The 11,191-nt window shown below is 54.3% G+C and overlaps 3 protein-coding genes and 1 pseudogene across 3 annotated transcripts, besides 6 other annotated features; 2 read left to right on the top strand and 2 right to left on the bottom strand.

The window, feature by feature from the left end:
• Positions 1-5,412: part of a sequence feature (areas not merged during assembly with more than two copies in the genome that could not be assigned to a particular haplotype) that runs on past the window's edge.
• Positions 410-4,490: a mobile genetic element.
• Positions 5,413-6,048: a sequence feature (areas merged during assembly that could not be assigned to a particular haplotype. This can correspond to areas where the two haplotypes were merged or to regions with more than two copies in the genome that were merged during assembly.).
• Tc00.1047053506139.10 (mucin-associated surface protein (MASP), putative) lies at positions 5,591-6,799 on the bottom strand (the record flags this gene model as incomplete). The annotated part of the gene is made up of 1 exon (XM_812437.1): positions 5,591-6,799. The coding sequence occupies one exon, from the start codon at positions 6,797-6,799 to the stop codon at positions 5,591-5,593; it is 1,209 nt and encodes a 402-aa protein (XP_817530.1).
• Positions 6,049-6,862: a sequence feature (heterozygous, non-Esmeraldo-like haplotype).
• Positions 6,863-11,191: a sequence feature (areas not merged during assembly with more than two copies in the genome that could not be assigned to a particular haplotype).
• On the bottom strand, positions 7,346-7,993 carry Tc00.1047053506139.4 (mucin TcMUCII, putative; the record flags this gene model as incomplete). The annotated part of the gene is made up of 1 exon (XM_812448.1): positions 7,346-7,993. One exon carries the CDS (start codon positions 7,991-7,993, stop codon positions 7,346-7,348), a length of 648 nt encoding a protein of 215 aa, XP_817541.1.
• Tc00.1047053506139.2 lies at positions 9,766-10,125 on the top strand (annotated as a pseudogene).
• Positions 10,493-10,521: a sequence feature (AT_rich).
• On the top strand, positions 10,825-11,191 carry Tc00.1047053506139.1 (mucin-associated surface protein (MASP), putative; the record flags this gene model as incomplete). The annotated part of the gene is made up of 1 exon (XM_812449.1): positions 10,825-11,191. A coding segment is annotated over one exon (367 nt), but the record flags the coding sequence as incomplete, so codon positions are not given.

Below are 11,191 nucleotides of genomic sequence, written 5' to 3'. Positions count from 1 at the left end.
CAGCGGAGGCGTTGCTGTCACCCTGACACATTCATGCTCTTTTCTTGACGATGTGGTGCGTGCCGACGGCGCGTGGGCGACTCCGGTTGTGGTGAGGGACGTGCCTCTCACAGCGCAAGATGCGTCGCGGGAGTGCAGCGTTGTTTGGAAGAAACAATGGGCGCTTGTCCGCAAGAAGGCGTCAACAAAGATTCCGGATGACAGCAGGAGGCACTGCGGCCTCTCCTGGGCCCCAGCGATGGCGTCGCGCATTGTCGCGGTGCTGGGGCTCTGGTTGCATACAAGAACTCCGCAACAGGGCGTTGCTGCGAGCACGACGGAGACCAAGACGACTCCACCCTCGAGAGGGTTCCACGCCATGCCCGGTGCGGGGAGTTGAAGCGGTCACTCCGTTGATATCACCCGTTGCGGTGACGTCCACAAGAACTCTGGCACCGAGGAGGATGGCTACATCACTGTTTGGCGGCTTAACATTGCAGGCCTCTCGTCCGTAAAAAAAAATGCTTTTGCTGCGGGATGGGAGCTGCATCAAACTGACACCGTTCTTCTGCAGTAAATAAATAATCGCAGTGACGTAGCGACAAAAGTTTCTGGCCATAATGACTACCTTCGGGCCCGCACTGGGCGCGGTGGTGGCGTTGCCATTCTGGTGCGCCACTCTCTACCGTGCGAGCGCCTGTCGCTCCCTGGCACTGACCTCCTGGAGACCATTGCTGTCCGTGCAACTCATCAGGGATGTCGCAGCATCTTCGTGGTGAACCTCTACAACCCTCCCATGGAAACTGTTCAAGATTCTACATTTATCAATATCTTCCGTCGCTTCGTCCCCGCAGCCATTATCGCGGGTGACCCGAATTGACATCATGAGCTCTGGGACAGTCATACATACCATCAACGACTGGAGGAGAGAACTTTGCCGCCGTTTTAATTGATATGGATTTCGGACTGGCAAATGACCCGGCGCAGGCAACACGGATCACACATCGTGATGTCTCGTCCTCTGACGTTACTGCGTATCGCGTACTACGCATCTCCCACCGGACATCCACTCCCTGCATGGATTAGGACCACTGCTGAATATCTTACTCGGTAGGGATGGGCGATGGCATTCCGCGACTAGCCAACACGCTGCCTCGACGGAAGGAAGCCACCTTTGCTCTGCGCAAAGCGGATTGGCCTGCTTCCACCTCGTTGTGTGAAACACTCCCTGCCACCGCGCCCACATGGTTGTACATCCGCAGAGGCATCTTGCGAGCGGCTGATCGCCATATCCCGCGCGGCAGCCGTGACAGCCCCAAAAAGATATGGACACACGAAATGGAGCAAGCCGAGATCGCCGCCGAAGCTGCATACAAAGCACACATTGCCTCACCCGGAGACAGTCTACTTCGAGCCGAATTTACTTGAAAAAGAGGGGACTAAAATCAGGCCTTGCGCCGTGGCTTCGCTATGCCTCTGGAAGCCCGCGCGCAAAAAACTTGGAGCCTCATCCAGCCCAGGCTGGCGATATCTCCGCGGCATGGCGGCGCCGTATCCTCATCCTCTGGAATCGGTTGTGCTCCGCGCTGATGTTGACCGCGTTTGCGCTCTGTCTCGTCAAAAGGCAAATCTGCTCGTCCGTCATTTTGTGCGGGTTTCACGTGCCACATCACCTTATGCTGCTGCTGCTGCACGCCGCGCTCCATTGCTTCCTGGTGACCGGGAAATGGATCGGCCTCTCACGCCGTATGAAATTGACGTGACCATCCGTGACTCCTCGCTCGGCTCGGCCGCTGGCCCCGACAACATGTTGGATGAATTCCTGCACCGTCTCGGGCCCGTTGCGTGCGGCACACAATTGGAACGATGATCCACAACTCCCTCGCAAATGGCAGCCTGCCTTGTTCCTGGAATACGGTGGACACTATTCCTATCCCCAAACCTGGGAAAAGGTCCATGCAGCCCAGAGAGTTACACACCTATCACGCTACACCCTGTTTCACTACAATTAACCGAAGGAATGATTCACCGCCGTCTGTCAGCGTTATTGCCGCACCACCCACGTCAATTTGGCTTTGCACCTTCACGTTCTGCATCGGACGTGGTGGCACTTGTTATTGATAGAATTACCCGTGGATTGCATGAGTTCAGCACTGTGGAGTATGAGCGCCCTGGAGGCGGCGCCCCCACAAGGCACCCTCGTCGCCACCGCTCGCTCGTAGTCTTGATTGATTTTTTGACTGCCTTCGACACCGTTGACCATGGGAAGTTGTTCGGCATGCTTGACAGACTTCCGCGCCTTGGCCCACGAACCAAACGCTGGCTGCACAACTACCTGCGGGGCCGCCATTTTGGGGTGTGCACTCGCGAACAGAACTCCCGGAAACAACTCACCTCAGCCGGAGTACCGCAAGGCGGCGTCCCGGGACCCCAACTCTCCCTCTACTGTGTGGATGATCGGCTGCACCGCATGGACAACATCTATTCTGCCGCTGCATTCATGCACGCTGACGAACACACACTTGTTGCCTCAGGTGTGGACATCCATGCATGTGCTGCGGCGATGCAACCCGTCCTGTTCCTTTTATCGAAATGGGCTGCCGAGCAAAACCTAAAAATCAACGTTGATAAGAGCGAAGCTGCTGCATTCTACATCTCTTCACACACACGCACTCTCTGAAGAGGACATAGTCGATCTCCACCTTGGCAATGGGCAACTACGCATTCAGCCACGCCCAGTGCGCTTGCTGGGCACCACGATTGATCACCTTAATTTTGGCACGCACGCCTCCACCGCTGCAAAGCAGACAATGCTACGCCGTTACCAATTGAAGCTGGTCGCACAATCTGGTGCGTCCCATCTCACCATGCGATTCTTTTCGATTGGATACGTCCACAGTGTGTCACTATATCGTGGCGAGACAATTGTCCCATGCCTTGCCTACAACTACCTCCATAATATGGAAGTACGGTACCGCGACAGTTGTAACACATCTCTTTTCCTTGGCGCAGCAACGGAAGATACATCTGTCTACTTGGAAGCCAATCTTTCCGGCTCCGGAAGATACTCTGGCTCCGTGCACTCACACAATACTAACTCTGTATACGCCTCCATGACCACGAGGATTTGCGTTCCCTTATCTACTCGGAACCTATGCCGCTGTCCATGCATGGGAAAGCGGCGACATCAATCCCGCTTCCGAGAGATGCTGTTATTAATGAATTACACCGCGTCTGTAACATTATTGGGACACCCCGCAACCACCTTCGCGCTCCCCTCTTATTCGACATCGAATTTTTTCCTGGGACATTGTGAGTTGCAACAAAGTGAGATTTTATCAGCGACCCTTTGCCAACGACGCCTCTGACGATGTCAGGCGCACGGCTTTTGATTCTATTTACTCCTCTCTAGGAGATTGTGATTTTGAATTATGGATGGACAGTCCCTCCTCTCTCGCTGAACTCGCACATTGATCCACTGCACTATTATACGAATACACCGCGGCAAATGATCTCCCTGTGGAGGTACATCGTGCAGCAGCTGGCAGGCTCGCATGCTCATATAGAGCAGAGTGCCTTTCCATTGAAAATGGATTTAGACATCTCATACCTCCTCGTCTGGGAACATCCCAATCGCCCACACGAATCTTGGTGGTGACGGACTCCCTGTCGGCAATTGAGGCGTTCCGTTGCCCATTGACCATGCGAGACCGCGTTACTGAAGAGATTTTAATTATGCTGCTTCCCTTAGTGGAGCGAGGCCATCCTGTAGAATTTATACTTTCCCCATCACACTGCGGTATACTACGCAATGAGGCAGCTGACGAAGAAGCCGTCATGGCACGATCCCTCCCGCAAGAGGGCATCCCAATCTGGCACGTGGAATTCCTTACCGCTGTCAAGAGGTTATGCTGGGAGGATGTCCAGGAGGAAGCAGAAGGCGCGTATACCGCACGCCAGGCACCTTTCGGTGTGGCGAGCACTCTATTCCTGGTGTTGACCCGGGCATCGAATCGCGTCTTTGCGCAAGGTGCGATGCGACACCTGCCCTCTCTTCGCCAGGCCTGCATGCGCCCTGCGGATCACAAGGAACCCTTCTGTGTCGGTGGTGCCGTCCCTCTCACACTGAGGAGACGGATCCACCCCGACCGCCTCCGGAACCTCCATCTGGCGTGTCCACGGCACCTCCTCGTAGAACGACAAGCAGCAGATCAACGTCGCCCTGCCCAATCGGTGGCAGAGTCTTCTCGTCCGTCCACAATATGGAGGTACACGCCCGATGCACCAACTCTGGCACTCCAATCGTTGCAGAAGACCTCACACGTGGATTCTGCGACAGCTCCACCGTATTCCCAAGAAGTGCCTCACGCGCAGGTCACTACCGAAAATGTCAAGCGTATCAACGAGCAAAAAACGGACAGCGCACCTCCGCAAGCTCCAATGACAGCCGTAGCCCTTCAGCCACTCCGCTACGGCAACCCTCACCAGCCGCTGAGCCCCCGACAATCCACGGGAGGCCCTGCCGCACACGCTGCGGGAATGCACCCGTCCTCGACAACTGAACATCCGACTATTTGGGAACACTCCCTCTCGCACGACAGCGGCATCCAAGAAAGAAAAAATGGCCACATATCTACGGACGGTCCTCAGAATAGTAACGAACAGTGGCTGCAAAGTATGACAAAGTGGAAAAATTCCCTTTTCCTCATTACGAAAAAACATCATCTTTACATTCGCAATTCTCATTCAATGAATTCATTGCGTACTACCGCTCTGAGCTGCAATACTTCTTGGTACCATCCAGCTCCCTTGTCGACACATTGACGCGGGTGGGCGCCCATCCATTCCTCCCAATGACGGTGCATGTCTGCGATGTTCCCTCTGCTCCAAAAGGACACTTCTCTCAGCACAGTCGGGATCGACTTTGCCCTGTGGGCACGCATCGCCTTGTCAGTGGAGCAGGAGCACGCCAGGCTGGCAGCAAAGCACCCGCATGCACAACACATCACAAGCAGAAGCACCAGCAGCGCTGCAAGCCACGGGTTAACGTGGACCAACTGACGCACGGCATACGTATAAAAAAAAACAATTGATGGCTTGACACGGATAAGAGACACTTACAGTCGCTCAAAAGAATAAAAATACAAAAAGACAATTTAGGCGTACGCAGTCAACGCAAGCCACCAATCAAAAAAGAAAAAAAAGCAAAATGGGTAATGGGTGCACTCAACTACAGCACAATTAAAGCAAAACAAAACAAAAAGCCGAAGCGTGGGACGACCAGCGCACACACACTCTCATTGCTCCCGTAAAGCAAAACACACACACAGAGGGAGAGAGAGAGAGGTCGCCCACTCAATGCAATGGAAGCAAAACAGAAACAGTTACGGTGCTCCGCCCATGCAGCCAGGCAGGACGGCAGCAGTGCGTGTCGTGCAAAAGAGAGCACCAACGGGCCTGCATGGGTGTGCATGCATATATACAATGGGCACATTATTGTGTGTGCTTCGTGGGGTGAGGTGAGGGCGAGAGTCCATGCAAGGGGACACACACACAGAGAGAGAAGGAAGAGTGTGTGTGCGGGCGGTGCATGGCTCTCTCACACTCACTCTCACGCGGCCACCACCGCAGCCGCACACGCGACAAGAAGAAGAAGAAGCAAAAGAGGGGAGGTGGTGTGGGGGACCGCGGTGCCGCCGTCGCTGTCGCCTATAGTCTTCGTATGATTTTTTTGAGTGATGGTGGCTGTTAGTGCTGTTTGTGGTGCCGCTCCACTAGCTCTAGGAGGAACGTTGGTATTACCATCTTCGAGCCCGTCTTGTGGTTCTTTGGTGTTAGGCCGTTGAGCACCGTTATCAACCGTGTCCGTTGTTGTCTGGACATCACCAGTGCCACTTGTAGAGAGGGATGGTGCCGTTGTTTTCGTTGGAGTGTCAGTAACTGCATTCTTCGCAAGGTTCGGTCTAGTTGCCTCTTGACCGTTTTCCTCTGTCAGACCACCATTTAAAAACTTTTCTGTTATTTGGGGCTCCGTTTTGGCTTCTGAAGTTGAGTGTTTTTTAGTTTCTTTGCCTGAAATCTGTGAGTCCCTTGATTCCGGCGTGCCTCTATCTACTGCCGAAACTGCCGGTGATGGTGATGCTTCCGCTGTTTCTGGTGCTTTTTGCGGTAATAGTTGTGGGGCATGTTGTATTTGTGGTACTCCCGCTGGTTCTGGCGGTGTTAGTGGTGGCTTTGACTGTACTGACGATGACAGTTCTGCTGGAGGGTTCCTGGAATTCTCTTCTGTCCTCACCCCGCTTTGATCTCCCCCTTTTCCATTTGCTTCCCTACCGAGAGTTTCCAAAGTAGAATGTCCACTTCCGTTAGGATCAACACCACCACCACTTCTTTGGGCACCTTCACCTTGAACACCGACAGCACCTGCACCAGGGCTGCCAATTCCACCACCAGAAGTTTTGCTGCCACCAGCATGACTGCCAGTCGTATTTCCAATCCTACCTCCACCTCCATTAGCAGCAGCATGGGGATAACCTGCATTCAAACTTAAATCCACATCCTCTTCGGCTGGAACAGAAACATCGTTCTCATTCAAAGCCTCAGCGACAGTGATTGGCAAGACAGACCGCATAGGAAGCATGAACGCATTCTTATCAGAACCACTCGGCATATGGGGCAAATTCGCACCCAACACTCCCGAAGACATGCTGCCAACCAGTCCGTTGCTGTCGTGGTCCCTCGCATAAACACCGCCGGCACCGCACCACAGCACGCAGAGGGCACACACCAGCAGCACACGGCCAGTCATCATCATCGCCATCACTCCCGTCACTTGCGTGTAGCCTTCAGCACAAACTAACAACACGTCAACGCAGAGCAAAAGCAAAAGAGAGACGACACACCACGCACAGCCACCGCAAAGTCACAAATGGCGGCAGCCCAGCAGCGCACACACCATAAGGCAGTTGAAAACAGTGAAAGGGCAAAACACAACGCCCCGCAGCAAGTAAACAGAAAAAACACACGAAGCAATTAAAAACAAAACGGAGGTAAACGCACAGCAATAAAGTAAAAAATGTAAAAACACACACAAAAAAGAGCTGCACAGTATGGGTCCAGCGCGCATGCACCCATCCTCAAATGTGATTCCACGCAAACAGTTGCGTGCCTGTCGTGCATATGAGTGTGCCTGGGATGCGTTCAACGTGACGGATGCGGGGAGCGGCAAGGAGCACATAGCACGGCAGCGGAAGCAAATGAAGCAAAACACAATCATTGCTTTATCATGTTTAGTACATCGGACCACAGTAGACGCACACATGTCCCCGTGGCTGAGTGCTGGCACGCACAGCCCGCACACACCTCTTCAGCCCACAGCGGTGTACGCCAGCGCGGATACGGCGAGCAGTAGCGGAGCACACACCCACGCAGAGCTGCTGAGGCTGCCGTCGATTTCGCGAAGACGTGACGGTGCGCGGGTCGTCGTAGTTGGCGCCTCTGTAGTCGTAGTAATTTGCGCCACTGGCGCAGTGGTAGTCGTGGTCGTTGTAGTTGGTGCTTGTGTTGTAGTGGTCGTAGTAGTTGTCTCGGCAGAAGCGTCAGTCTCCTTAGTTGCTCCTTCCTCGGATAGTGTCTTCTCACCTTTTAGCCGTTTCGCAACATCACTACTTTCTGCCTGTAAAATAACAGCCACCTCATCCGATTTCGGTCCCTCTTCGCCAACTTTTCCCTTTTCCGCACTGGACAAAATCCTTGGCGAGCCCGAGTGACTGGTCACATGTTCTCCTGACTCTAGTGTCCCTGGCTGAATGTCCTCACGATCCGCAGCGGACACCGTACTTGGCGACAGTGACTTACTGGCTCCCTGTGGCTGTGTTGCAGTCATCGTTGTGGTCCTCTCGGTAGACTCTTCAACCGTTTCAGTATCCTTCGGAGTCTCTTCTGCGCACACGGACGGGCAGCAGCACAGGGCGAGCACCAACAGGGCGCACAGCAGACGGCACATCGTCATCATCGTGAGTGTGGTCGTTCAGTGGTGTGGAGCTGATCTGCACAGTGAGGGACATGGAGAGCAACAGGGGAGACGAGAGGCGCAGCAGACACACACAGAGGGCACACCACATGAGGAGAGGGCAGCAGCCAGGCATGCACCGTACGCCGCACACCACGCACGACACACACTCCAATCCACGGCAACACGCACACACACAGCCCTGCCGCACCACCAACACACAGATGGAGGAGGGAGAAGCAAGCAGGAGCGGCACACAAGGCTCCACCGCATGCACACACGGCGAGAGCGGTCCGTCGTGCCTGCACCCCTCACGGAGGGTACGCACACACACAAGAGGGTGCAGCGCACACAGCAGCACAAAAGCAAAGTAACAATAAAAAAAGGAGATCCTCGCACACCACGTGGATTGTTGGTCCGCAGGAAGTACAGACAATATTCATCGCAAAGCAAATTGTTATCCTGTTTTTGTTGTCTGCTGCTAAAACAACAAGTGAGTAGCGCAAGGGCCGTCCGTACAAAAGTGGCGATTATGCCGTCGCAAACGGGCCGTCGTGCAGTCTGGGGCAGTCCCAAACAGTCGCAGTCCATATTCTCAATGACGCTGGCATTCCCGCAGTGGGTGAAGCGGAGTCTCCCGTGGACCGTCGTGGGATCAGCAGCCCGTGGCGTCCGTGACGAGGCGCTGGCGGAAGTGCCTGGTCCATCTCGAGTACCCGCGTTTGTGCTTCCTGCGTGTCTTGCCTGCTGGCACGCCTGGCAGCTTTGGTGGCAACCTGTGCGCGAGACGCCTGTTAGGAAGACGGTGAAACAATCGCGGCATCCGCATGGGAGGCTCTCTCAAACCATTGGAACGCCAGGCCGAGCACGTCGGGCATGTGCCCTCATATTGTGGATGAACGAGCGCACTCTGCCGCAGGTTGGGCAGGAGGACGTCAATCCGCCGCTCGCTGGTCGGAAAGGAGTCGCGATGCTCACGTCGGGAAGAAGCTCCGGGAGAGGCGGGCCATTCTCCTCAGTGTGAGAGAGCGGCACCACTGACACAGAGAGGGTCCCTTGTGATCCGCAGGGCGAGCGCAGGCCTGGCGAAGAGAGGGCAGGAGTTGCATCGCGCCTGCGCGCGGTGCCGCCACTCGGGGCACGATGTCCGGGCCAACAGCAGGAATAGAGCCCTCGCCACACCGAGAAACGCCTGTCACGCGGTGTGCGCGCCTTCCTTTTCCTCCTGGGCATCCTTCAAGTTCCGCCGCCCGACTGCAGTGAGGAAGCCCACGTGCCAGGCATTGACGCAGTCCTGCGGGAGGGATCGTGGCATGACGGCGTCACCGTCCGCTGTCACGCTGCGTGGGATTCCGCAGTGTCATGGGGAAAATGTTGAGCCAACTGTGTGACCTCGATCCACCTGTGAAAGCAGCACGGTACAAATAGCCTCGGTGAATTCATCGTGCACCGCTAGCGAGCCAAGACGGAGCGCCTCCATCGCCGACAGGGAGTCCGTTACCACCAAGATTCGTGTGGGCGATTGGGACGCTGCTGCCAGGCGGAGAACTGGGAACCGTCTGTGGCCATGCTCAGTGGCAGGACACTCCGCTCGGCAGGATCATGCAAGGCTGCCGGCAGCTGCGCGGTGAGGCCCCACAGGGAGCTCGGCTGTCCGGGGAGTCGAGTGGCAGCGCGGCGGATCCAGACGCACGCTCAGCGAGATACAACGAGCCGTACACCGCCAACACAGTCGCCAGCGAATAACAAGACGTTGGCCATGAATAGGAGACTTATGCCCGCACTGCCGTGGGCACGGATAGCGGCCCCGATTCACTCAGCAACAATGATCTAATGTCCTTGGATGGTACAACAGCCACGCCTGAGCCCAGCACGGCCCTAGCAAATGTTGAACGAGTAATAACGTGTCGGGTGGCGGTGATGCCGCACAGGATTATTTGCGCACAACGTCCGAGAAACCAGAGATCCCATCGGAGCACGACGCAGCATCACTTGTGAGCAACGTTTTTTGTGAGCACGGGCATTTCACGGATTTGTTGGCCATGGCCGAAATTTGTGACAGCACCGTGCATGGGTGTCTGTCTCGGGTGTTGTTGCTTCTGTTTCTGGGGCTGTGAGGCGCTGCGGCACTCTGCGGAGGTGTGAGGGAGGGTGGAACTGCGGTTTTTCGTGGAACAATAACTGTGCAGCTTGCCAGCATTACCCACTGAGTTTTGTCAATAATTTAAGTTTTTTTTTTTTACTTTCTTTTAGTTATTTATTTTTGCTGCTTTTGCCCTATTGGAATAATCAGCATTCCTGTGTTTTCCCCCAATGCTAGTTTGCTGTACGTTTTCATGAGTGACATGTTTCTTCTTTTTGTCTTGTTTTTTGTTGCCCACACGCGGTGACGGCCTCATTGCTGTGCGTCCCACGGACTGCACAAGAGGAGGATTGGAGAGAAAGGCCGGATGCCGCACGAAATGTGAGGGATGTTGTGTGGGCTCGTGAAGCAGTATAATCATTTTTTTTTTTTACTTTAATTTATTTTTCTTGGTGCGGGCAATATGTATATACAAAAACACAAGTTCGTTTACATTGCGCTGCTTGGCACATGAAATAAAAATTATGCCGAATGAATTTCTCTAATTGTTTCCGGGATCCCTGCCGGACACTTTATTGTGCTTTGTGTTTTTTTCAGCTTTTTTAGCTTTCTGTTTGCGGGTCGGTGTGCGAGTTCTGCTGTTTGTTACTTTGGCTGTGAGTGGTTGTGTGACTTTTATTTTCTTTTTCCTTCGGTTCTGCGTTGACGTGGTGTTACTTTTGCTGAAGGCTGCACGCAAGTGACAGGAGTGATGGCGATGATGATGACTGGCCGTGTGCTGCTGGTGTGTGCCCTCTGCGTGCTGTGGTGCGGTGCGGGCGGCGGTTTTGCAAACGATGAGAAGTCAGGTCCTGGGAATCGTGCTGAACTTCCGCTTGCATCACAAGGACTTGAAACAGCTCCACAAGATTCCCAAGGGTCACAAAATAGAGCACCAGGTGGAGAAGAAAATTTAACTTCCGTACTTGGAGAGGAAGCTGATGGTGATGATGTTGATAGAGAGAAAAAAGCGGAAGAAGAAAAAATTACTGAAAGGCAGGGCAGTGAAGGAGGAACAGCTGCAGTAGGCCCAGATTCCAGGGAAACGAATTTAAGTGACAGCGAGCAGGAAACAGGCC

This window comes from Trypanosoma cruzi, genomic scaffold, assembly GCF_000209065.1.
Source record: "Trypanosoma cruzi strain CL Brener 1047053516259 genomic scaffold, whole genome shotgun sequence".
NCBI classification, from domain to species: Eukaryota; Euglenozoa; class Kinetoplastea; order Trypanosomatida; family Trypanosomatidae; genus Trypanosoma; species Trypanosoma cruzi.
The sequence above is the reverse complement of the archived record's forward strand: the minus strand, read 5'-3'. Positions and strand labels throughout refer to the sequence as shown.